The sequence below is a fragment of the Oxyura jamaicensis genome, chromosome 3 (assembly GCF_011077185.1).
Source record: "Oxyura jamaicensis isolate SHBP4307 breed ruddy duck chromosome 3, BPBGC_Ojam_1.0, whole genome shotgun sequence".
In the NCBI taxonomy this organism is placed as follows: domain Eukaryota; kingdom Metazoa; phylum Chordata; class Aves; order Anseriformes; family Anatidae; genus Oxyura; species Oxyura jamaicensis.
Window position 1 is genome coordinate 85857773 of NC_048895.1, and position 26355 is coordinate 85884127.

General features: G+C 41.8%; 2 protein-coding genes across 2 annotated transcripts; both read left to right on the top strand.

Annotated features, from left to right (window-relative positions):
• The first annotated feature begins 281 nt into the window (after window positions 1–281).
• TMEM30A (transmembrane protein 30A) lies at window positions 282–15605 on the top strand. The gene is made up of 7 exons (XM_035321135.1): window positions 282–593; window positions 6994–7110; window positions 7834–7941; window positions 8944–9031; window positions 9494–9637; window positions 11231–11437; window positions 13995–15605. Exons 1-7 carry the CDS (start codon window positions 297–299, stop codon window positions 14186–14188), a joined length of 1155 nt encoding a protein of 384 aa, XP_035177026.1. The 5' UTR covers window positions 282–296; the 3' UTR covers window positions 14189–15605.
• A 5508-nt stretch (window positions 15606–21113) lies between these two features.
• LOC118164842 (cytochrome c oxidase subunit 7A2, mitochondrial) lies at window positions 21114–24858 on the top strand. The gene is made up of 4 exons (XM_035322600.1): window positions 21114–21267; window positions 22307–22396; window positions 23723–23807; window positions 24637–24858. The coding sequence occupies exons 1-4, from the start codon at window positions 21250–21252 to the stop codon at window positions 24693–24695; spliced, it is 252 nt and encodes an 83-aa protein (XP_035178491.1). The 5' UTR covers window positions 21114–21249; the 3' UTR covers window positions 24696–24858.
• The last annotated feature ends 1497 nt before the right edge of the window (window positions 24859–26355 follow it).

Below are 26355 nucleotides of genomic sequence, written 5' to 3' on the forward strand. Positions count from 1 at the left end.
CCTGGCACCGCCTCCCCGTAATTAGCCGGCCGACTAATGAGCAGCGCTCATTACGGGCAGCCCCACCCCGCCCTCCCTCACAGCCCGGCGGGCAACCCGCCGAGCCGCACTGCGCATGCGCACCCCCCCCCTTCCCCTTCCCCCGCCGTAAACAGACGCGCGCGGCCGTTCCCCCTCCCCCGGGTAGCGTCATCTACCGAGCGCCCGGCGGCGGCGGTCACGTGTCAGGGGCCGGTCACGTGTCGGGGGCCGGTCACGTGTGGAGGGCGTTGGAGGCGGCGGGGCGGGCGGGTGTCATGGCGGTGAACTACAGCGCCAAGGAGGAGGCGGACGGGCACCCGGCGGCCGGCGGCGGGGCGCCGGGGGGCAGCGGGGCGCCGGGGACAGGCGGAGGAGGAGGCGGCGGAGGAGGCGGCGGGGCGGTGAAGAGCCGCAAGCCGGACAACACGGCGTTCAAGCAGCAGCGCCTGCCCGCCTGGCAGCCCATCCTGACGGCGGGCACCGTGCTGCCGGCCTTCTTCGTCATCGGGCTCATCTTCATCCCCATCGGCATCGGCATCTTCGTCACCTCCAACAACATCCGCGAGTACGAGGTGCGTGGGTGTGGGGGCTGGGGGCAGGGCAGTGCTGGCTGCGGGCGGCTTGCAGCCCTAACCCAGCCCTAACGAGCCCCTGGGCCTCGGAGTCCTTTCCAGCCCCATTGGCCTGATCATTCTGTGGTCCTGCTCCTTAATAATCCGCCTGCTAAAACCTTTAAGCGTCCCCCAAACAAGTCGTGGTGATCCAGCCGGTGCCCCCCCCCCCCCGTGGGTTTCCAGGAAGGTCAGTGCCTGGATTTAACCCTCGCACAGCTCGGTGAGGCAGGGCAGGGAGCGTGTGCACCACGCCTGGGGTGTCCCGCAGTAATGGGTAGCACTAAGTAGTTTGTCTGTAAACAGTTTGTGTTTAGAAGTATGGGTATTACGTCTTTAAACAGTCCCGAGTTTATAGTTTCAAGGTAGAACTCTGCCGTAAGCCTATTGCCGTAACTCATACGTGTACAAATGACTTAATGTTTTAGGTGCTGCGTGGGAGGCTGGTGTGTCAGGAGTGGATTGAAAAACAAAGTCTGAAGACTGTAGCCTTTCCAAATTATACCTACAAAAACTCAGAGCTTTTTATAATTATCTACGCCACTACTGTGAAAAGCTGCTGAGCGTTAACCCCAAACTAAGCTGTATGTCACTGTTAAGTCTGTTTGATAACAGAAATACTTTGTGTTGTAAGGAAACAACCCAAAGGGCTCAGAGACAACCTTGAAAAGGAAACTGACAGCTGCTATTAGTTCCAGTAAGTTAATGGAACCAAGATTGATTGTAGAAAAACACAGAATAAAATCTGTAGCTGTTTATTGTATTGACATATTGGAGAACATGAATTTAGTGGGTACAGCATTTTAGTTGTCAGAGTAAGCTGCCTCTTTCCAGTAAGTGATGTTAAAAGCCGTGGCTTGACTAGTGATATCCATGTCACCTGAAACTAAATTAACTGAAGAAGTCTTGAGGCAGGCAGTGAATGGTATTCCCTTTTTGTGTATTTAGTAAAGCGTGCGCAATGTTACGATAAAACTAATTTAAGGTTCACTTCCCTTTTACACTAAAAACTAATTCCACTCAATGAAAAGATGAAGTGGAAAGTAAAAATCTGGAATGCATTTTTCAGTGTTTAACTGTTGTATGTAAGGATGTTCGTGAAAATCAGTTCCTTCTTGACTGGAAGTGTGAGCAAATTTTCAGATGCACGACATCAGAAAATTGACACAGGTGCTGCAGGGAGCATTGTCCTGTTGTCATGGATGTGCTGGCTTTTAATGCCACGTTATAGTCGTATTTAAGGGTAGTGCAAGTGCTTATTTTCAACAGGACGCTGAACTGAGGAAAAATAAAGCTTGCCAGCACTTTTTTGACAATTGCATTTAAGATAGCCCTTTCTTTACCAAGGGAACTCATAGTCTTATGCTGGTTTTAGGATAAAACAAGTGGGTAAATCTCCTTTATTTCCATTACAGCTGTTTCTTGGTTGTTCTGTAAGGACAGGAAATTTAGCAGTTTCATTTGAGTCCTTGTGGCTGTATTCCTGCTGTGTATGTATTCAGTTGTATGCTGTTGTTGCTTAGCAGCTCAGTCTTGTACTCCCGTGGAGTTCAAGTAAGAGCCACAAACGAGATATTCCCACCCAACACGTACGGTACTGACAGCCTTAGGTGAACTGGGAGCATGACTGATGCTCCCCTGTGCAGTCAGATTGTGTGTATGAAGTTATGTTGGCCATTTATATTTGGAAATCAGGGATCTGTATTTGTTGCAAGTGGTGACTTTGTGCTTCTGCTAATTTCAGGGTAGTCAGGGTTGGAAAGGGGTTTGCTTGTTTTGCCAAGGGTGTTCATCACTTACTATCAACCTCACCTGTAGCTCTCCCAAGTCAGGTCATAATGCTCTTCTGAGGGCAGGAGGGACGGAGTTCTTGTCTTCCGAGCTTGAGGTCTTGATCAGACAGGATGTGATGGTAGAAAGGAGGAAGCCTGTGTTCTGTTCTGGGATGCTCATTCATGCATTTTTTTACAAAGTGTTTTTATACAAAAATGGTTGGGAGCAGGAGTATGTTTATTCATATATATATATATATGTATTTACACACACAGCAAAGGAGATCCTCTTTTTAAAGGTAGGAAGCTCCAGTTGAATCTGATGGTGGTGGGCTGCTTAAATCAGAAGAGGCCTAATGGTCTCAGTAACAAACCTGGTCAGTAAGATGTGTCATCTGAGTGGCTCTGGCTACCCGGGAGGGATGCAGTTTGAGGCATGGCTCTCACCTTGTGATGGTTTTGCTCAGGTGGGCGACCGAGCTCCACCACAACCGCTCTCTCACTCCCCCTCCTCAAAGAGGAACAGGGAGAAAATACGATGAAAGGGGCTCAAGGGTTGAGATAAGGACAAGGAGATCGCACAATAATTATTGTGATGGGCAAAACAGACTCAGCATAGGGAGATAGTAAGATTTATTGCCTATTACGAATGAGCTAGAGAAGTGAGAAACAAAGGAAAGAAACCAAAAGCACATTTCCCCCCCCATCCACCCTCTTCCACCTCCTCCCCCCAAGCGGCACAGGGGAGCAGGGGAATGGGGGTTATGGTCAGTCTATAGAAATTCTTCTCTACCGCTCCTTCTCGGTCACTCTCGTCCCCTGTGCTGTGGAGTCCCTCCCACGGGATGCAGTCCTTGCTGAACTGATCCGGCGTGGGCTTCCCACAGGCAGCAGCTCTTCAAGAACTGCTCCAGATATGGGTCCGTACCACGGGGTCCATCCCTCGGGAGCACACTGCTCCAACCTGGGTCCCCCACGGGCAGCAGCTCCTGCCAGGTCACCTGCTCCTGCGTGGTCTCCTCTCCACAGGCTGCAGCTCTGGCCCGGAATCTGCTCCGGCAGGGGTCTTCCACAGGCCGCAGTCTCCGTTGGTGCAGGGCCACCTGCTCCACAGGCTGCAGCGTGGAACCCTGCTCCACTGTGGTACTCCATGGGCTGCAGGGGGACAGCCTGCTTCACCATGGTCCTCACCACAGGCCGCAGGGGACTTCTGCTCCAGCGCCTGGAGCACCTCTCCCCCTCCTTCTCTGCTGACCTTGGCGCCTGCAAGGCTGTTCCTCACGCCTCTCACTCTCCCAGCTGCTGTGTGGCGCAGCGTTTTTTTTTTTTTTCCTGTCTTAAATCTGCTCTCACAGAGGCACAAACAGCATCACTTATTGGCTCAGCTCTGGTCAGTAGTGGGGCCCTTACCACTTCTAGATCCTTCTCACAGAAGCCACCCCTATGGCCCCCTGCTACCAAAACCTTGCCACATAAACCCACTACACACCTGTATGTCTAGCTTAGGTCCTTGCTTGGTGTGCTGTCATTTGGTAGTAACCACCAAGTGTTATTCCCAAGTAGCTGTCAGTTCACAACACTGGGAGACTGCTCGCAAAAGCTGGGTGTGGTGACTAAGCTCTTTTAAAAATGTAACTGGGGGAGGAAGCAGAGGTAGTTACATACACCCACCTCAGACAACAGCCAACTTGTTCAGTGCCTGTGTGTGCGTAGCTGCCTGTAGACTTGGAGTGCTGGAATTGAATACGATGTGTAACTTACGTCCACAAAATACCTATTTGTGTACAGTTCAGATCCTCCCCAGCCCTCCCCTGGAACTAGATATTGCAGCTGTCAGCATCTCAGAACTGTGCTGTTCTTGTGCAGGTGCAAGGACTGAGCAGCGAAATGTAGCTTTTCCATTGATTTCCTTTATAAGATCTCTTGAGTTTGAATGTGGAAGATATCCAACAGCTTAAATGCACTAGGATTATAGTTTTTTTGTGTTGGTTGTTCCTAAGCTTTTTCTCACTGTTTCAAAGGGGATAAACAACCATTTACGTAGGGTCTATCAGGAACATTGTTCCTTTGGGTGCAAAATAAGAAAAAAGCTGCATAGGTGTCTCTTTTGTACATTCTTTGCATAGAAAGACATCCTTATGCTCGATATCCTTATGACTGCTAATGTGAATTGCTAAGAAGTAATTAAAATGCCAAATAGACCTAAAGGCATTGCTAGGAATGAAGAACTGAAAGAAAGTACATGGCTGCTGCATACATCTTCAGCGCTGCGTGCAGTTCTGGTAACCCCATTTCAGAAGTGACTCAGAACTTAATGAAATCTAGAGAGAGGGATATCGGAGAGGAACAGGGTGTTGGGATGCCTTTTACACAACAAGTGGCCAAGTGGAGTAGGATAAATTTGTGACAGTGTATGAAGTCTACAAAATCACAGATGGCTTGGCAAAAATTTCTACAGAATGGCTGTTACTTCTGCACTTCAAAAATGTAAATTGTCTGGGAAGGGCAGCAACAGCCTGAGAAGCTGTGGGTGACCGATAACAACCAGTAGGTATACCCAGGTCAGGTGGATTTCTGCCTTGGCCTGGTAAATCCGTTCTTATGTTCTCAAAGTAATGGTTTAATTATTTGTCAGGAGATGCAAATCTGCCTGTATCCCTTTAGTTTAGCTGCCTGTTGAACGTAACCTACAGTGAATGCAGGAAAAAAAATTGTCTGCAGTTACTTTACAAGAAGGCTTCTGGTTACCTTTGAAGTTGATAGCAATGGTCAGAAGCATTGTTTTGTTTTGATATACACCAATTTCATACTCTACAAACTCTGAATTCTTGACAAAAGCAAAGTCTTTAGATCTTTTGCAACCTTCAAGTATTGGAGTTTTGTTCATGACCTAAAACTTCTGCAGTAAATGAAGAACTAGCTCAGGATATGGAGGTTTAAGGCCTTTCTAGAGGAAATGCTTTTCCCCCACTAAAGGAGGAAAACAGCAAGCAAGTTATCAATAAACAAATCAGCTGCATCATTGGTTTAGAGCCGTGTTGGTTTCGTCTGTAGCTGAACAGAGCTCTTGCAGACTGCTGAGGCAGTGCTATTTCTAGGTCACCACAAACTGTACTGAGCTCGGTGAAGGAGGCAAAGATAAGGTGAGCCTTTCTCCCTCACCTAATAGCTTCTGAAGCTGATTTGTTTTGGCTGGGCTTGTTTAGGGTATTGGTCTCATCTGTCAGAAGTCTGGCAGCAGAACACAGGCTATTAAATGTCTTTGCTGAAGGAAGTGCTGCAGCTTGTTTTTTAACAGATATCAGAGAATCTACAGGAGGAGAGACCTTGAAGAAGATCCAGAGGAAAATAGGCTTCAGTTGTTCCTTAAACCTTGAAACTACGTGTTTTATTTAACATAATACAGACATTAGGACAGATCATAAATTGTTCTAATTCTCAGTAATGTTTGACTGCAGGCATAAATCAGGACAAACCACTTGCAGCGGTCTTTCAAAAAATGCAGGAGTTGTAGTTCAAATGCTACTGATGTAGAACAGTTTGTTGCCTTAACTTGGCATTTGTTGGACTGACCTGAGTTTTAATTCTTGATAGAAAGCTCCTGTTAAGTACATAGTTCGTAGGCGGATGGAAACTTTCTCCTCCTACGCATGGAGCTAACCTGCTGAACACAAGGTAATTCTTCCCTGGCATTCACACACTGGAGCTGTACTTGAGAGAGCAAGCTAATGCAGTCAAGAGGCTTCAGTTGGCAGGGGCCATAGAGCAAGCAGTAAGTGCACGGCTGCTCTGGAAATGTTATTTATACTGTACAGGTATTTGAAATTCATACATTCAGGCTACTTTTTCTTGTAGCTATGCTATTAAATACAGCTATTCTGATAAGCTAAATTAAGTGATCATATTGCTCATCTGCTGGGATTTTACTGTTCTTGGCTGACCAATATTAGTGTCTTCATCTTCCCTACTTTAAGAGAGAGAGTTCTTGATCTTTAAGAACTTGGTCTTTTGGAAAATCCTTCGACTGATTCAATGCCTGAATATGGGCAGCAAAACAAGTTCTCTCATGCAAAGCTTTTTTATTAAACATCTGGGTAGACTTCTAGAAACTTAACTTCTCTGGAAGGCATATAATAGCCCACATCTGCTTGTTTTATATACCGTGTGTGTTTAGAAATATGATGATGTCTTGAGTATTTGATGTTTGTGTTTTGGGTTGGTTTTTCTTTTTCTTTTCCCTCTGGTAATGGCCCACCCTGGGGCCAGATTTGTTTTAGGCTCAAATGAAATATGTAGAATTGTAGAATTACAGAATCATTTAGGTTGGAAAAGACTTGTAAGATCATGAAGTCCAGCTGTTAACCTACCACTGCAAAGCGTACTGCTAAACCATGTCCATAAAGCACGTAGACAGAATCACGGAATTGTTCAGCTTGGAAGGGATCTCTTGAGATCATCATGCAGGTCTGAAAGGGCTTCTGGAACTGAGGTGCAATAAAGTTGGAAAATAAATATCACATCAACTTTCTGGCTTATTGTTTTTCTTTATTCTCCCTACTCTAAGGTAATGATTTTTTTTTCTGTTACAGATTGATTATACAGGAACAGACCCTTCCAGTCCCTGCAACAAATGTTTAAATGTCTCCTGGGATAGCACACCGCCTTGCACTTGCACCATCAATTTCACCCTGGAACATTCATTTGAGGTATGCAAAGTGAAATTGGAACAGTATGTTCCGATTGTATGTGGTTTATTTCCTAACTGATGGGAAAGCTGCATCCCCATAGCCTTAACTCAGGAGTTGGACTTGATGATCCTATGGGTCCCTTCCAACTCGGGACATTCTATGATTCTATGAACTTTTGTTATACCTTAAAGGATTATTTTCAGTAGTACTTCAAATTTGGATCTGGTTGTTGCTTATCTTTTCAGTAGCAGAGATTTTTAATGTTTTTAATGCCTCATTTTATGCAGAATTGTACACCATTAAATTGGATGCTTGGTTTACACATCTGGATTTGCTGGCTGTGTCCTAGGTGTGTGTCATGTGCTTGGCAAGTAGATCAGCTATTCCTGCTCAACTTAAACAGAGTTCAGCAGGAACTGGTAATACCAGATGTGTGCTTTCTGGCAAAGTTGAAGCAAATGAGGCTTATGTGCTTAACGTTAGACAAGATAACTGCTGGGATTAGTAGTGGTGAATATTGTTCTGATGGTTTATGGTGTGTTGATGTTGTCTGACTTCAGAATGCCAGATTATGTTGGAATAGTAATCTGGGTACTCAGTGTGAAGAGAATTGAGCCTCTTCCTACTTTGAATGTTGCTATAAGATAAAACACAGTTTAAGCTTTCAGGTAACTAGTATTTGTTTTATTGATCTGTTGTGTGAATTAAAACCCCTCTTGTCCCTCTTGTCCTCTCTTGTAGAGTAATGTATTCATGTATTATGGACTCTCCAACTTCTACCAAAATCATCGTCGCTATGTGAAATCTCGAGACGATAGCCAACTAAATGGAGATAACAGTTCACTACTTGTAGGTATTCATACTTCAGTATTAATAAGCAATTAGCACCTGACTATTGCATAAATCATCACATAGTTTAATAATAATGAGGTTCTAGAATTTTTGCATACCAGAAGACAACAATAAGGAATACATGTTTTGTTCACAGAAAGTGTGCAATATTGTAGTCTCACAGCAATTGTTTCATTCAGTGGGCAGCAGTGCAGTACTTCGAACACTTCTGAAAATTGAAAGATTCTAAACTGTCTTGTTACCTTCAGTCAGTATTACCTGTCTGAATCTGTTCTGTCTGAAACTTATTTTCATTATAAAATAGTTACCGAGTACTTAGTTTGGATAGTGTAGCTAAATGCATCTGTTTTTATACATTCAGGTTTGATATTGAACGTTAGGTAATGTAATATTTGCAAGGAATGGAAATATATTTGGGTCCTTACTCCATCAAGGATTATTCTCCATTTTTATATGTAAGCTTTTTTCTAAAAGAAAAAGGGGGGGGGGGGGGGTTGTGGGGCATAGTTTCCAGAAATTACAGCTGATGACTGACACTGGATTCTGGGGAGCTTTTTTTTTTACTTGTGTTATTGGTATGCTATTGGAGTCCTTGAAATGTTTTGCATTTTCTGCTATGCTTGGCTTCCTATGACAGTCTATTTTCTAGCACTGGTGCATACTGGAAAAAAACACTACTTTAAAAGAATATTGAAGTACTTGTTGTTAGAAAACTTTATATTAAAAGATAGAAGTCCTAACAGCCTCCAAGCAATTTTTTTTTTTTTTAGGATTGCCCATCCTGGGTTTCTGACTTCATGTTCTAGTTTTTGTTCCTGCTTGTAAGGGGAAAAAAATGAATCGTGTTGACTAGCATTGAATACTGAAGTATCTGTAAATCTAGCTTGTGAAAAGATTGTGGTACATTTAAGATGTACACGTTGAGGTACTGCAGTAAACAACAGGTTGGTTGGATAAACTAGCACAGACTGATCTGCCTCTTTTCTTTTTAACTGTTAGAATCCAAGTAAGGAATGTGAGCCTTACCGCACGAATGAGGACAAACCCATTGCTCCCTGTGGGGCTATTGCCAACAGTATGTTTAATGGTATGGTAATACTTTCAAGTTACTACATAAATGCTTTCATGATCTTGTGCATGCCTTGTGCTGCTGAAAACTGTTCTGAGTAAATATGTCATTGGCTCTTTTGTTTTTTTGAATTAACACTCTTTCATTGTTCAAAATATCTTGTTTTGTACTGATGTTGCTATTTTTCTAAAATCTAACAACTAATTTAACCTGATAGTACACAAGGGAATTAAAATCTGTTGTGAGAGGCTGTTACAGCTGTGGAATAGACTTAAAGATACTACATATGTTTAACACACTGCTATCTAATATACATGGATTCTAAAAGAACAGTTTTTGGTTGTGGCAGGCAGGTAATAAATGCCTTGTCCAGTTCTTTTGTTTTGTTTTCTCCTGGAGATAACTGTTTTACTGCCTATCAGGATCATTCATCTAATGAAAGCTTTTCTACCTGGCATTGCAATTTGATTTTCTCCTTAGATACCTTGGAATTATACCGCATTGATAATGACACAAGGACTCCTATTACTTTAATTAAAAAAGGCATTGCGTGGTGGACAGATAAAAATGTAAAGTTCAGGAATCCTACAGGAGATGGGAATAACTTAACTGCACTTTTCCAAGGTAAGAAGGATGGGAAACTTTAAGAATAAAGAAATTCAAACACATGCTGATTCCCGTGGATTTTTACCTTGCTCTGTTTTAGTAAGTATGCTAATTAAAAATATTGTGGTTCTCTGAAGAAATCCAAACTAGCAGAGTAGTCCTTATCTAGAAAAGTTGTCTGTTACCAATGAATGCTGCAAATTTAATGTGAAAGTGTATATTTTTTCCTAATTTTACTTTAATCACTTAAAGCTGTGAAATTAGGACATCCTTTTGTTCATTTTTTTAAATCTTTCTGAAGCTTCAGAAAAGCTCTTTCAGTTGATTGGATTGATTGTTAGGTATCAACCTAGGCCTGTTACTCCTATTTTGTGTGTTGTTCAGTTCTAATATCTTTATGGTCTATTAAGATCTCAGCTATGCTTTATACTGATTACATAAAGGAGGTGGGAAGCCTGTTCCATTGCAGCTTTCAAGTTATTAGTACAGAAATATATTAGCTGATGGGGGTTTTCTAGTAGTACACATCTGACAGGTAATGATTATTCACTGTTCAAATCAGGTGATTGCACTGAAATTATTCCAATAGATATTAAAATAGAAAGTTATTTTTAAACTTAGCAATTGTGTAGACTTTTCTTCTGTCTCTTAATGCTGCTCATGGCAATTTAGTTTTAGTTTTTACTTTTTTTTTTCTTTAGCATTTCGCTTTGGTAGCTTGTCCAATTTCCTTTATGATGGTTAGAAGGTATCTGGCTTAAATGACATTTCTACTACTAGTTGCTGTTTGGGGGCGTGGAAATACCAAATAATATTTCGACTCTTTTATTTCTGATAACTTCTTATACCATCAATACTGAGAAAAGCCTAGTATGTGCACTGTGTTTTTTTATGGTTTTAACTTGAGAAAAAATCCTGCAATTGTTTAACTAAACTGTTCATATGGACTTTAAATTTATGTTTTTCTACTGGTAGGTTGTGCAAAGTTTTCAAAAATCTCATTATTTGTGGTTAGAAGCAACAGATTTATCTATTTTGTTAGGTTAAATACAGTCTGAATTGAAGTTTCTTTGGCTGGTAGTGTCTAAAACCATCTTCTCAGTGCTCTAGAGTCTGTGTATACATGCAAGGTATATAATAGCTTATGTTTAACCTGATGTGGATTTCTTTCTTAGTCACAGACAAATTATATATTACCAAGTGATATTACTCTTGAAAAGGCAGATACCTTACCCTAATACGTGAGAGTAAATGGATATGCACCAATACTGAAGTGACTGAGCACTGGCATAGGTTGCCCAGAGAGGTTGTAGAGACTTGGATACCTTAAAATGCCACCTGGATGTGGTCCTGGGCAACCTGCACCAGGGGACCCTGCCTGAGCAGGGGATTGGACCAGATGGCCTCCAGAGGGCCCTGCCAACTTCAGCCAACCTGATTCTGTGTAAATAAAAAGTTCTTGAACAGTCCAGTAATATTGCAATAGTAATGACTCAACCTGGCTGCTCATACTGCTTAGAACTTAGTATGTGTAATACTAGAACGCATTTTGGTGATCCAGTGTGTCACCTAGTCCTGCATTTCAAATACTTTATCTTTGTTTAATTTTAGGTACAACAAAGCCTGTAAACTGGCCCAAGCCAGTGTATATGCTGGACTCAGAGCCTGACAACAATGGCTTTATCAACGAAGACTTTATCGTGTGGATGCGTACTGCTGCTCTGCCAACTTTTCGCAAGCTGTATCGTCTCATTGAAAGGAAGAATAACTTACAGCCTACCTTGCAGGCTGGAAAATATTCTTTGGAAATCACATACAGTATCCTTTGAAAAGCTGCTGAGGGTGTTGGCTGGATTACATGGGTATATACCTGTGAAAGTCCAACTCAAATGACCTTTTCCTACCATCTATTAAAAAGATGGTAGTGAGTGGTGGTTAAAAACTGGTAATGAGAATTGGGTAGCATAATTACTGTTTTTTACTTCTGTGTGAGCTTATGGAATTGTTTGTTCTGTTAGAATGGGGAGTTCACTCAGTTTCGAAGCTTCATATGGGAAACAATCAAGTCTGACTTCAGGATAGCCGTGTGAAGTCTGGAGTTAATCTGAACTAGTCAGATTATCTTTAGGGGAGTATCATGGTTTAGAGAAGCCCCAGAGGTTTTTTTTGTTCCTTTTAACTGAAAGTATATGACAGATCAGAAGGAGGAGGGGGAAAATAGGCTGCTGTAGGATCTTCAGATATAATCAAATATAGGAATGACTTTTAAACCTGTAGCCTTAATGCAAATTCTTCACTCAAAGTTAGGCCTATATTTAATGTAAGTGCAACTTTACTCATAATGTTCTTAAACTAGTGTGTAGTTCACATAGTACTGCATTAGGGTTTTAGCAAAGGTGAAAGTATTGTTTTATTTTTCCCTGTTGCTCTTTCTTTTTTTAAAGAGAGCGCAATCACAAAGAGAAAACAGTATCTCCTCACAAAGGCTTCCTCTAAAGAATAACGCAGACATACAGATACTAGAGATGTCAGTGTAAAATTTTGTAAAAACTCTGTAGAATCATAGAGTGGTTAGGGTTGGACGGGACCTTAAAGATTATCTAGTTCCAACACCCCCCCACCATGGGCACGGACACCTCCCACCAGAACAGGTTGCTCACAGCCCCATCCATCCTGGCCTTGAACACCTGCAGGGATGGGGCATCCACAGCTTCTCTGGGCAGCCTGTGTCAGTGTCTCACCACCCTCAGAGAGAATAATTTCCTTCGAACCTTTAATCTAAATCTCCCCTCTTTTAGTTTAAAACCATTACCACTTGTCTTATCGCTGTAGTCCCTGAAAAAGAGTCCCTCCCCAGCCTTCCTGTAGGTCCCCTTTAGGGACTGGAAGGCTGCTGTAAGGTCTCCACAGAGCCTTCTCTTCTCCAGGCTGAACAGCCTGAGCGCTCTCAGCCTTTCTTCACAGGAGAGGTGCTCCAGCCCTCTATCATCTTCGTGGCCCTCCTCTGGACCTGCTCTAATAGCCCCACATCCTTCTTGTGCTGGGGGCCCCAGACCTGGATGCAGAACTCCAGATGGGGACTCGTGAGGGCAGAGTAGAGGGGGACAATCCCCTCCTTTGCCCTGCTGGTCACTCCTCTGTTGGTGCAGCCCAGGATACAGATGGCCTGGGCTGCAAGCACATGCTGCTGGCTCATGTCTAGATTTTCGTCTGCCAGAACCCCCAAGTCCTTCTCTGCAGGGCTGCTCTCAGCGAGTTCTTCTCGCAGTCTGTGCTCATGTCCAGGATTGCCATGGCCCAGGTGCAGCACCTTGCACTTGAACTTGTTGAATCTCATTAGGTTCATACGAGCCCACTTCTCCGGCCTGTCCAGGTCCCTTCCTTCTGTTATATCATCTTGCCCAAAAGCAAATTTTGGAGGATGTTAGTGTCTTTCTTGCACAATTGAGTGCTCAGAAGGATATGGTCAGACTCGTTCACCTTTTTTATCAAAAATCTTGTTTGTTTGTGGATCCTTGCAGTCCCTACTAGTTGTCTTTCATTCAGGACCTTGGGGCCTGCTTTGCATTTTTCTGTGGCTGTGTACTGTTGTCAGGTTACTATCTATTTGTAGACTTGCTCTGCTGTGTAATTGCTCAAGCCCATGCATGAAATTAAATTACTGGCTTTATAATGAGGGGGAAATCACATGGCTTGGATGCTGTAAAGGAATTGAGAGAGACACAGAAAAGAACAGAGGTATTTGGTTGCCTGGAAATTTGAGCATGTTCTCAATCTGTTATCTTCAGGATGTAATGACAATATGTAACCTAGGGCAGACTGACTTTGGAGGTGAGAAAAGTCAGAGCTGTGGATCAGGTATAGGTATGCCACTCCTTTTGGGACAAACAAGAGGCAAGGTCGAAGTGCAGGAGACTAGAGGAGGTGGGTTGTCATAGCTACTGAATTATTAGAATTAGAAAACTCAATGATAATTTAAATAGCTACTGCAGTATTTTTCTTTGCTGCAAAACAGCAGGGAGTGCATGTAGAACAATCAAAGTATAGTGAGTAAAAAAAAAAAAACCCTGATACTGAAATATTCCAGAATTAGTTTGGATTTCCGTCATTTTATTGAAGTTGCTCTCAAAAACCCACAAATCATGCCTTGCTCTTCACTTAAAAGGGGTTGACATCTGTACTGTGGCATTTTTCTTGGAGCAGATGACAGTGACTAGATTAGTCTTTGCCTAAATTTTTAATATTTGCACTTCCAGTATTCAAAGAAGGCTGTTAGTATTTGGTGCGTGATTGAGATGATCCAACACTTTAATGTGCCTGACAAAATAAAACTGTGTTTGGAAATGTGCTGCTTTTTTTCCTATACGTATCTCAGATTATCCTGTGCACAGTTTTGATGGACGGAAGAGGATGATCCTAAGCACCATCTCATGGATGGGAGGCAAAAACCCCTTTCTGGGAATTGCGTACATCACTGTGGGGTCCATATGTTTCTTCTTAGGAGTTGTATTGCTGATCATCCATCACAAATATGGAAATAGAAACACTAGTGCAGACATTCCTAATTAATCTTGCATTCTGAAAGCAAATGTACTGCATGTGCATCAAGACCAGTCCAGAACGGGGCCAGTTTTTGAAAGGTAAATCTCTGTTAATCTCACTTTAGAGACTGGGTGCATAATTTTTATCTCAAGTCCCTCTTTCCCCTTGCTGTGGATTAACTCTTGAAAATGACGGGTATACAATTAGCTCTATTGATTGTATCTCTGCCTTTGTCAGAAACAATTTTCTGACATTTGCCTCTAACTGGGCAGGGCACTTGATGCACATTACTCTGGTTCCTTTGATGCATCTGCTGCTTGTTCATGTGCTGTGTAATGTCAGGATGATTCAGTACATACGGATTGTGTGGAGAGAGACTGTAAGATACCTTTTAAATTGTTCACTTAGCAGATTTCAGGTGTCAGTGCTTTTGAAAAGAAAAGTCAAGTCTTAAATGTTTTTTCAACTTACTGTCTTGTGTGCATGGACTCTTATATTTCTGGCTGAAATTTTAATATATTTATATAAGTTAAATATTTTTCCTGTGTCCTACCCACCTCAGTTATGTTAAACCCTTGAAGTGTAGTGTGAATCACAACACTTGGAATTCCTTTTATATTTGCAACAAATGTGCCTGGCCAGTAAACTAGCATCCTATGAAGATATCAGAAAGCCTATTTGTTAATTATCTGTGTTGAGTCCCTTTTAAATTTTGTTCGAAACGGGGAAATGTTTGTTGCAGGTAGAACCTGATATTTTTTGTAGTTTGCTTTGCTTTGTTGTATCAAATGCTATTTTACCTATTGTGCTTGCTGGTTTTGCTTTTTAAGAGCAGCTCCAAGCATTAATCAAGATGAACCTAAAATGTGTTTTCTGTTCACAAATTTGGGTTAGTTCCTTTCACTGAAGGAGTTCCCTAATTTTCTTGAAGTGTATGTATTCTGAGCTGAGCAGGCTTCATTGTAAAGGAAATATTCTGTTTTGTTATTTGGAGTAAATGCCACAAATTCTTGCGGTGTTGAGATACTAAACTAGGAATTCAAAAGTTGAGATGACAGTAACCTCTGTTATTCAAATGCAGGTTGAGCTTGCTGTGAAATGTAATTTAAATATTCCAGTTAGAAGTGATATGCAGCTTAGTGTCTTAAATCAAACTCCAGGAAGGTTCACTGTTAGGTAAACTCAAAGCTAACGGTAATCTGTAAAATACTACTTTTTTTTTTTTAGGATGATGCACAGAAATTGTAATGTATATGGTGGAGATAGCATTATATGCAACTAGCTTGATAAAGTATTGAGTATATTAAAAAGACCTAATAAATTCTGCAAACTGTTTACTAAGATTTTATTTTGTTCTTGAACATGCACATATTTTCATCCGGATGAAAAGACATTCCTGTTAAGAATTAATTACATTCAGAATTAAACTACAGTTTGAGTTGTATTTCTGGGACTGTAATTTGTTACAAAAAGCTTAGTAGCTTAATTTATAGTTGGCTTTAAACAACACTATTAATTTATCAGAAATGCATGACTATTTTTTATAGAATTATTGTGTGATCTCTTTCAGCTGGCAGTTGAAGTGTATCGCTCTCTATAAACCATGGAATGGGGCCATGTTCCAGGGTGCTAGCTTTCTGTAATGGCGTATAATAATTTTCTTGCACAGTACAGTGTGGCAGCATGGGACTTTTAAATACTGAAGACTTCAGTGTTGTAGCTATGTTGCTGGAACTACAGGATAAGGGTTTATAGCATTTGTATATTGCAAGGGAGAAAACTTGCACAATCTTAAGTTGGCTTTCATCTGTAGAGTAGTTGTTAGTCCAAAAGGTAGCAAGAGTAAGGGGATGTCTTGCAATTACTGGTTATTAAAATATTCTGATATTTTAAAACTGTTTGACACTTGAAATGTAAATGTTTTGCTTTGTTCATACTCTTTTTTTTTTTTCTTTCAAGTCGGGAATGCTGCTTTTTGGGCTGTGTTCAAAGTTGGAAACAAAATATTTTTCTACCTTAAAATGTTTTTAATGCCTTTCTTTTTTCCTGTTGACCACTGATGTGGCTGTCAGTGCTGTTTGGATCTTCTTAATGAAGTGCAATGGGGTAAGAATTGCTGTCTGTTTGGTTCTTGCTACAAATAAAGGTCTTCTCAGAGCTTACAGCTCTAAATACTTGTCAGGCAGTATTCCTGATGAACAGTATGCATGAGGAGCTTAAAATACTTATTGGAGCTTAAGATACTAGGTTAAATCTGTAAACTCATACTTTACTCTGGCTAATTTGCCTTGGTGACATGTAGATAACTTGAGATCTGTGGATTTTGTATTTCTTGTAAATTGCCCATAAGTCATGTTCAAAGATGAAGTCACAGTGTCCTTATCTGACACTTGTCAGGGCAGTGTTGCTGTCCCAGTTCTGTGTCGTGTTGTATTTGGATTTGACCAACTGGCACCTGCCTCTTCAGTGGCATCTTTCAGAGGTATTTGCTAGTAGGGCTCAGAAACAGAGAGCAGTGTCCCTCTCCCTTCTGAGTGCCAGTTAAGTGCTTTCCAAGCCTCACCCAGTTGAGGCAGCGCCCAAAGTGTGGGAGATCATAAGCTTCCTGGAAGTGGCTGATGCTAGGAGAGCCTGCTTATGAATGGATCTTTCCTGGAGAGAGTAATTTGGGAAGCTAGGATACGTCTCTGTCTTTTGAAGGAGCTCTCCAAACAAATTCTCTTGTGCATAACCAATTTCTTTTTGGTCTTGTATCTACAATGTGGTCTACATAACTGTAACAAAGCAGGCTGTCCCCTCAGGTGGGTATTTTTTAATCGGATGGGGCTATGTGGGGAGCTGTTGGTTGCACTCTCAGTCAGAAGGAAGAGTTAACAGTTCCTAACTTGAATGTGACAGATCCTTTACAACCTTTGCCTCTCAAGGTCACATCAGCACTGAAATCAGATTCTCAGCAGCCCGGTTTTGCTTTAATTATGAATGTTAAACCTTGAAGAATGGAAGCCTCATCTTTTTATAGAAATTTCCTTGGGATGAAAGGCCATGACAATTTACTGTCAAGTAATATCCACAGGCACATGTATCTTCTTGAATCTGTCAAATAGCACAGTGAACATACTGGTGTTTGCACTGGATTCACAGCAGGTGTTACTGACTGCACCCTTCTCAGATGCTGTAGCTGCAGTGGGGGGAACATCACTATTATGATGTATGTAGAAGCATGTCCAGAATTCTGCTGAAATACACAGTGGGAAAAATATGGCTAAGCCTAATGTAGAATGTACATTCAATTACTTTTAAAAAAAGTTACCGATCGAAATGCAGCTGCTGGAGATGAACAGGTTATAACCACAGAGTAACTTGAAGTGCTTTTCAGCACTTCTGAAGATAATAATTTTCATGATTGTGTTCACAAACTATACGTTTGTCATAAGAACTGATCTTGCCTGAAAACTTGCGATTTAACCTTGGTCCTACGCAACCTTTATCTTTTGTCTTATAGAAATTCTGCATTTATTACCTCACATTATTCCCTGCAACTGAACTAGCTGTAATGACTTAAAAAGGAAGAGGGCAACAATGCAAAGGCCTTCAGGAATGTCCAAAATAAAATACAAAAATCAAGCCAGTCCCTTGAGGGTTTGTGTTGACCTAGTCAATCAGCTTTAAAAAAAAAAAAAGTCATGACTACATGTATTGAAAAGTCTACCAAAAAAACCACCTCTTCCAAACTTGAAGGAAAAAATGTGGATCTTCATGCTGCTCTTATTCCTAGGTCTATTTATAGCAGTGCAGTCAATTTATGGGCTCTGACATAGAGAGCCCAGTTGCACCTCTTCCTCAGATCAGAAGTACTTTCATGTAAAAAAAATACCATGCGTTGTAGCTTACAGAATCTGTTCTAACTAGTGTATTTCCTTCTATGCCTTAAATTTCAACACTTGACAGTTTTGATTTAGACAGATGACCAGTATGATAAGCCTGATAAGAATTAGCATCCTTATATGACCCGAGTCTCAAATAAGAAACTGCCTTCCCCCTGAGTCTCCAGTTCCAAACATGCTCAACTAGCATTTGAAATAAAATAATGCTATCTGTAATCTGAGTTTATGCCAAATGCTGCTCTGTCTGAAGATGCTGTTGGAAGTGTTCCAATTTTCTGTTGGAAATAAAGCGAGCAGGAATAATATAATGAATCAATAAATAATGAAGCTCAAAAAGTTTTTAAAATTATTTGACATAAAGTAGGTGGAAGTTTTCCCCAAACCCTGATTTCAGTTAAAGATGACCTGAAATAACTGAACTTGACAGTGTTATGTACAAGTATAATTGATTGTGCTTGGATTTTACAAAGTGAAATGGGGAGATGTTTTAAGTAGTGTTAGAGGGACAGGAATTAATGACCTCCTTAAGTCTGTCGTGAAAATATGTAAGATTGGACCATGCTAGCAGTGGAAGTAATATTTTTTTCCAAGCATATATCCAGAATTAAGTGGTTGAAGTTAGTGTAAGCTTCATGCTAGGTGCTTGTAAGCTTTGGAACAAACCCTTGTTCTCTCTCTGTCTGATCATTCCCACATGAACCGTAGAAGTTTCCTATATTTCTGTTAATCATGATACAAAGCTTCTTTCTTGGGGAAAGCAAGTACTAACTACATTGTAACTCTTGACTGCAATCATAGAATGGTGTCAGGTCCAAGTTATGCTATTCAGAGCCCTATCTGGTCCTGTTTGCTGTCTTTTCAAGCTGCTGTCTGACACTGAAAACAGATTCCATGCAGCAACATCCCAGAAAGCTTCTTGCCTATGCAGTGTTTAAAGCAGTGTTCCCTAGGAAGCTGTGGACTTGATATAAGAATGGGGGATGATATACTGCCAGTCAGTCCAACAAAAAAAAACCCACCCCCACGCAAACCTCAAAGCAGAGCTTACACTGTAACATCGTCAAGATCTTTTAATGCAGTTTTAGTATATTCTGCAACTAAATATAATTTATAAAATTGTGTTTTCTCTCATATGCAACATAGATTTTGACTGGGCTAATCAATTATTTGCAAGAAAAAAGTTGAACCAGTGGGCAGGCAAGATTCCAGAAGTATGTGTTTATATATATATATATATATATATAAATTGTCATGTTCACCTATCTCATTCTATGAGGAGTTTCTGCTTCTAGAGGCAGATTTAATGCTAACTTGATTGTTTTTTGTTTTTTTTTAATATACCTTCCATTACTAGTTTAGAGATAAAATTATTTTATGCTAGTAACTACTAATCAAATAGATTAATGGCCATGCTCCTTCAAACCTAAATAGAACTTTTAACAATAAGTGATGATTAATAATTCATTGTTCTTCAATAACATATATGCAAAGGTTACTCTAGCCTGTTAAGGAAAAGCAGTTTGATCTTTTAGTGAAATATCCCTACCCTCGGGTTGCAGGTTGCCATTTCTCTTCCTTTCACTCAGGTGCCTTTTCTCATAGAACAGCAAATACAGAAGACAATAGGTAGAGCAATAGTTCTTGCTCTAAGCAACACTCATGTATCTTTGATTGGTACGTAACCCACATACCAAGTTTAAGTGTGGCCTTTCTGTTGTAACGTGCATTTTGCTAGGCAATAGCACTAAAGCTCATATTCAAACGTATCAGGAAATAGTCCACGCAGCAGAAATTAAGCAATAATAATTGCTCTGCTGATTATGATCATTTAACTAGTATTTAAATAAAACCAAGTATATAATAATCAGAATATGAATTATGCACTCATGAAAGATTTCAAGAGTAATGAATGGAAATCTATCTTACAGTAGTAGTAATGTACTTTGTTATTCTTTAATAAACCGCTTGAGTGTTTGGAAACTGTTAAATAATGCATCCAAATTATTTTTTACAACACATCATTTTTCTCTGACTATGCTATCTAAATGGTGTTTTTAATATTGTATTCAGCTAAGGCTGTATCTATAAATACCCCTCCATTTCTGCATTTTTAAATAGTTTCTTTCTGGGGCATCTCATCGGACGGAGAAGTGCTGTGCTTTGAGATATGATTTCTATACTAGGTTGAACACTGATTTGCTGTCTTTGACACACATTATTCATCATGAGGTTTGGCACCAGTGCAAAAAGCAGTGTAATGCCAAAAGTGGAGTGCACTGCAACTGCAGCAAAACCACCAAGTAGTGTTGCTGACAGCACTGTATTTCAGGGTCAAGTGGAAGTGTGAGAAGATGAAGTTACAGGGATGGATCTGCAATGCAGAAAACAGGCTTATCAGAGGGCTTAAAGGGCAAACAGCTGCTTCCTTTAGGTTCGAATAGGCTTGCATTTCATACAAAGCTAGCTTTACCTCACTGTCTGTGATTATATATTGTAAATCATGGAACTGAACTTGGCTTTTTTTTTTATTTGCGTGTAGAATACTCAGTATCTCAGCTACGAATAAAGTTTGAGGAAGTGGGCAGTGTGTGTTTTAGTTCTGTTCTTCCTACGTGTTGCAGCTCCGTGAGGGATGTTGCATCTATCCCAAGGAGCCTACGAGCCACTTGACTGGGTCTGAACACGGCTGCAGCTAGCTCAGCACCCTGCCCCCAGCAGGCCCATTGAATCATAGACTCATGGAAGGGCTTGGGTTGGAAGGGACCTTAAAGATGATTTAATTCTACCCCCTGGCCATAGGCAGGGACACCTCCCACCTCACCAGATTGCTCAAAGCCCCATCCAACATGGCCTTGAACACCTCCGGGGATGGGGCATCCTCGAAGATGCTTAGGGTGTCTGTATGAACAGAAAACACGCGGTGGTACTCTCCCAGGATACCCTTCCGGCAGGTCCCGAGTTTTTTAACAAAAACTTCCTCGCTGCCGGCCTGCAGCGATAATTTCACCGAGGGCCAGCTTGGACCTAGAGGGGCCTGGGGGGAGCCCGAGGTCTCTCCGCCCCGCTCCCACCCCCGAGCCGCCGCGGCCGCCATTTTGTGCGCTGCGGGGCGGCGCCGTGAGCCCGGCCGCTTCCCGCCGGGGCCGCCTCCCCTTCCGCTGCCCTTGCCGCTGCCGCCGGGAGGTGACGGGACCAACAGCCGCGATGTGGCGGAGCCTGCTGGTGAGGGGCCCGGCACGGCGCGGGGGAAGGGGCAGGGGGCTCCCCTGGGCGCTGGGGGCGAGCTGCTGGCGGAGGTCCCGGTGTCGTTTCGGGTCCCGTCCCGCTCGCCCCACCTAGTGACCGGCCCCGAGCGCTTGGAGGGACCGCGGCTTCATCGCTGGGTCTAGGCCGCCGCCGTAACCTGCCTGTTTTAAAAAGGGAGAGCTTTTAGTGTGTGTTTGTTTGGGGTGGGAGGCGAGGGGAGGGCCTGTCCTTGGAACCGGCATCATCCATGTGCCTGCCCCCTGGCAGCCGCGGTCATTGTAGGGGTGGTGGTGTTACTTCGTGGGGGAAGAGGGAGATCCTCCTCCTTCTGGGGGACACTGCTGAAAGCATAGGGATTATGGAAAGATTCGGCTGAGTCTTAATTTTGAGACGTGGCACGTTAAGGCAGGCAGACCTTGAGCCACCAGAAGAATTTCATTTTGGTGGCCTGTCCTGAGCACCTCTGCAATTCCACAGCAGGAACACATCCTGGCTGAGTGTCTGCGAGCTGTGCAGGTAACACTGCCTTCTGCAGCCCTTGGATGGTCAGCTCTTGTGCTGGCTGCTGAGCTGCAGCTGTGAGAGAAGATGCTTGTCTGCACCAACACACCTGTCTTAAATATTTATCATTCCCAGCCCCCAGTGCTAGAGTCGGGGGACTGGCACAGCAAACTGTGCCTAAGACTGAGGTCTGAGGGGCTGGGGCTGAGATTTTTGCCCCCAAAAGGTGCTAACATAGAAGACCTGCAGGCCCGTATGGTGCAGACCTGTAAATCTGTTGTTTCTTACTTGAAAGTAGTTGTTTTGAGTTGTTCCATTTTAGGTAGCCTGTCAATCCATCTATTAAGTAATCTCTTGGAGGATTTACTGAATTTCAAATCGGTGTTTTTTGGTGAAGCTTTTTTTTTTCTTTTTTTTTTTTTTTCTTTATTCTGAAGCTGCCCACTTCCATCCCATTGTGGTTATAGCTGGAAAATTTCACTGTTTCTAAAGCACTGTTTATCTTTTATTTTAGAGCCTTCGCCAAATTTCCCAGAGGACCATAAGCACTGCTTCACGCAGGCAGCTTGAAAACAGAGTTCCTGAGAAGCAGAAGCTTTTCCAGGTATTGAGTGAACACTGTATCACCTTGTAAAACAACAAAGTTTTGGTAGATTGTGATTGCATATATATTGCTTATAAAGAATAAAGTTTCTTATGTATAGTTGGTACTGTACAAAGATAGGACAGAGTACTCTGAAATGAGCAGGAGGATTAGGTACTAAGAGCAAATAAAGATCAACAGTGAGAGGACAGAACTGTACTGAAAAATCAAACTGTTAATCTTGCAAATACATTGTCTTTGAGACCCATAATGAGGGTGTGACATTATTATATTTTCCAGTTATGAAAGCACAGAAAGTCTTAGGGAACTGGATTTCCTCCTAGAAAAATACTGGGTCTTTAAAAACATCATTTCTGAATGCATTTCTTCCTGATTGGTAGGCCACCTAGTGCAAGCTAGTGGTTCTGCAAATCCCATAGCAGTGGATACTTAAGAGCATGCTCACAACTGCGTGCCTTAACCTGGAGATGTAGTTTCATACTAAGGGTAGATGAGACTGAACTTCAGCAGTGTGAAAGGGGTTAATAGTTTAACATTTTAATAGTTTTTGTGTCATGTTGTTTTCTTTTCCCCTGAAAGAGAAGGCCAGTCTCTATGGCATGCTACCTAAGGAGCGCAGCGTTCACTGGCAGCTAGGGGGAAGCAGGATATCGATGATGGGGAAGGTCAGAGATTCTGTTTCTGCTAGCAGGTGATTTCTACACATTACATCTGTCACCTGTCTGGCCAAGGAACTTTCTCCAGTTCTTTTCTTGTGCAGCAGCAAGTTCAGCTAGACAGAGCTGTGTATCACCAGCAGCAGGGGCAGGTTGGAATTCCAGAACAGCATAAACGTGCCAGCAAGGGTTGAGATCACGTGGATCCGGTGTCCAGGGAGTTTCACTTCAGGTTGATCAAAACAGTTTCCTGTATGATAGCAGGAACAGTAGAGAGAGGCTCCTCCCCTTGCCTCTCCTATTCCTTATAGCGAGGCCTGACTGTTCTGGAGACAGATGGGAAGTTTCTAGGGGTGGAAATTGTAATCTGTGGGCCTGAAGGGGCTGGCAACTGGTGTCTCAAGTGTTCAAGCATATGCTGGTCATTGTTTTAGAAATGAATGTGCACACCATTACTACACCTGCGTAGCGAGTGCTCACCTGATACCAGAGCGAAAACCTGAAAGACAAGGATGAATCTAAATGAGGTTTTTAAGATTTTCAGAGTCTTTTGTGGGTAGTGAAGATAATTTTGGGAAATAATCCTTGTTCCAGGTAATTCTAGTTACGTTAAAGCAATATTGCAAGAACTGTATTTAAATGGTTTCATTTCCTCCCTTGTTTCCATTAGGAGGATAATGGCCTCCCAGTGTATCTTAAAGGTGGTGCAATGGATGGGCTGCTGTATAGAGTCACCATGGGTCTCACAGTTTTTGGTAAGGCTAATGCTAAAACATTTACACTTTAGTACAATTTCCAACCTGCTAACACTAAAATACTTTTTTGGTATTATCTCCAACATGGCAAACACTTCCTCTGTAACTTAGTTATTTGTCTCCTTAAGTTTGTTCTTTAGAATTTGCAAAACATACGTAGAGAAAAAAAAAACAACTTTGGATCTACTATGTATTTGTTTTCTCAAATCTGGCTTCTCCTCTGAAACCTTCCCCTCCACCCTGACTAATAGTACCATGTGCTGAGTATTCCTTCAGATTTCATGTAAAAATGTTAGACAAAGCACGAATAACTAAGAAAACTTACTCTGAAAAGGAGTAAAATGTAGTTATAGGACATATATATACCTTTTTTCTCACTAGTTAGACTCTTTTTAGTGCTAGGTGATACTTGAGTTGCTGAGGTTTCACATGCTGTGAAAACTAGCAGAATACATCCAAACTTCATGGTACTGCCTATATTTATATGTAACAAGCAACTTCTTTGTTGTTTGCTACATGGTTTTGTAATAGCCTGTAATCAACTATACTGATATCCAAAGGATTTTCTGTTCATTTACCTTAAGAACGAGTAACCATTACTTTATTACTTACCATCTATGTAGGTTCTGCAAACATCCCTCTCCCTACTTTTTTCTTTATTTCTATGCCTTTGTTTTTTTATAAGGTCTGAGGAGAGATATTTTTTTTACTGAAACACAAATTGCTCATTGAAATTATTTATATCGGAACAAACTGGGAAAGGAAAGCTGACTTGAAAGAAATTCTGTTTAGTATTTTGAAGATCTTTTTTTTTTGTTTCTTTCTTCAGGAACAGGGTATGTTCTCTATGAGCTGATGGTAGCTTCAATGCCCAAGAAACAGAAATGACTCCAGTTCAAGATGTCCCAGTGACTAGCATCTCTTCGTCCAATTCCATGTGACTGTGATGGCAGCTTATACTTACTATAAGCATCTGGCTTAATGCTTGAAATCATAATTTAATTGTAACATGTTAACTGCAATCAATAAAGCAGTTCTTATGTTGCTTTGAGGTGGTGTGGTCTGTACCATGTATTCTCTGTTAGAGTGATTTTACTTCCAGGAAATGTAGGTTGAGTTGATCAGTATGCAGATCTCTGAATTGCGTGAGCATCTTTTTGTTGTATATTTATGTTAGTGCTTTGAAGGTGAGTTAAATGCCCTGAATCCTCATGAGAAAGTGATACCTTGTCCTTATTACAGGAGTTTTATCTTCTTGCTTTAGTGGAGCAAATTAATCTGGAAATAAATTATTAGAATTAGACTAAATCTACGTGGAAGTTAATGTTGAAGATTTGATAATTATTCCGCATCTTTGCTAACAACTCCAGCTGCTGGGAGATTTCCCAGGGATAACCAGTAGTAGCTATTAGCTGCTATCAAGTATTTAGGAACAACTATTATATCTGAAGTAGCTAATGCTGTTAGGGAGAATGTCTGGTGTAAAAAAAGCTGCTTCTAGGAAGCATCTTTAAGTTGGTGGGTGACATGAGAATCACTTAAGCTCATGCCTCTTGCTGCAGTTACTGAGGAAGAGCATTTCTGAGAACCAGTGTCAGCTGTGCATCCCAGCTAGGTTTTATGTTCCTGAACACAATGTACCTTTGTAGTCGTGCTGCAAGTTGCTACCTACCTGTGTTTCATTATGTGTGCTTAAACTTGTCTTGATTGTCTGAAGGAAAAGAATCCAGATAATTGGCAGGGGCAGTGTTCAAAAGTGTTTTCGGCTAATCCCACACTCTGAGGTGGAAATGAAATGTTGGGCTATATCCCAGAAGAGTATATTTTGGAAATGCCATTCTCACAGCATATATTGGATTGTTCTCTGAGATCACTGTGCGATTCCATGTGTGGAACTTCTATAATAGTCCAGGGAGGTGAGAGGCACATGTCAAGGGTGGAATCTCAGAATTGCAGTCAGTGTCTCCCACTGTTGCTGCCATCTACAATAACAAGCAATCCTGTCTCCCCTCTACATCCTTGGTAGTCTGATGTCGACTGTGCAACAAATAAAGCTTCTAAAAAAATAAATCATTGTCTCCAAGAAACAGTGGGTCTTCCAAAATGTGACAATGAGCACAAAAATTTAGCTTCCTATTCCAGTTCTATTTTAAGCCTCTTCTGGATTAAATTGTTTGAAAACTTTTCATTGCTCTCCTGGAGAACCCGAATATGCTTCTAAACTCGAGGCAACTGGGAAGGGAAGAGGCAGTATGCTCAGAACTCAAGCAGAATTAAAAATCTTAAATAAAAGGTGTGTAAAGGAATACCCCTCAATGGTAGTCTCTACACAGGGTTTGGGGTGTGGGGATTTGTTTTAAAATAGCAAAAATTGCAAGGATCCTGTGATAAGGTAAGCAGCGAAACGTGCATTTCTGTGCATGACCTAGCAGAGCATGCAGCCATCCTTGCTCTTGCAGCTCAGCAGCTGTGAGCGGTGCTGTTGCAGCAGCTTTGCTGGGGATTGGCACAAAGCAAGCCAGCAGACAGGTCTTTGTGCAGTAATGTC

Bases quoted from the DNA above. Each gene is read 5' to 3' on its own strand.
- TMEM30A (XM_035321135.1), top strand. From the start codon at position 297: ATGGCGGTGAACTACAGCGCCAAGGAGGAGGCGGACGGGCACCCGGCG. The intron at 7,111-7,833 runs GTATGCAAAGTG...CCTCTCTTGTAG, and splicing joins CCCTGGAACATTCATTTGAG to AGTAATGTATTCATGTATTA. The intron at 9,638-11,230 runs GTAAGAAGGATG...GTTTAATTTTAG, and splicing joins CTTAACTGCACTTTTCCAAG to GTACAACAAAGCCTGTAAAC.
- LOC118164842 (XM_035322600.1), top strand. The intron at 22,397-23,722 runs GTATTGAGTGAA...TGTTTCCATTAG, and splicing joins AGAAGCAGAAGCTTTTCCAG to GAGGATAATGGCCTCCCAGT. The intron at 23,808-24,636 runs GTAAGGCTAATG...TTCTTTCTTCAG, and splicing joins CATGGGTCTCACAGTTTTTG to GAACAGGGTATGTTCTCTAT.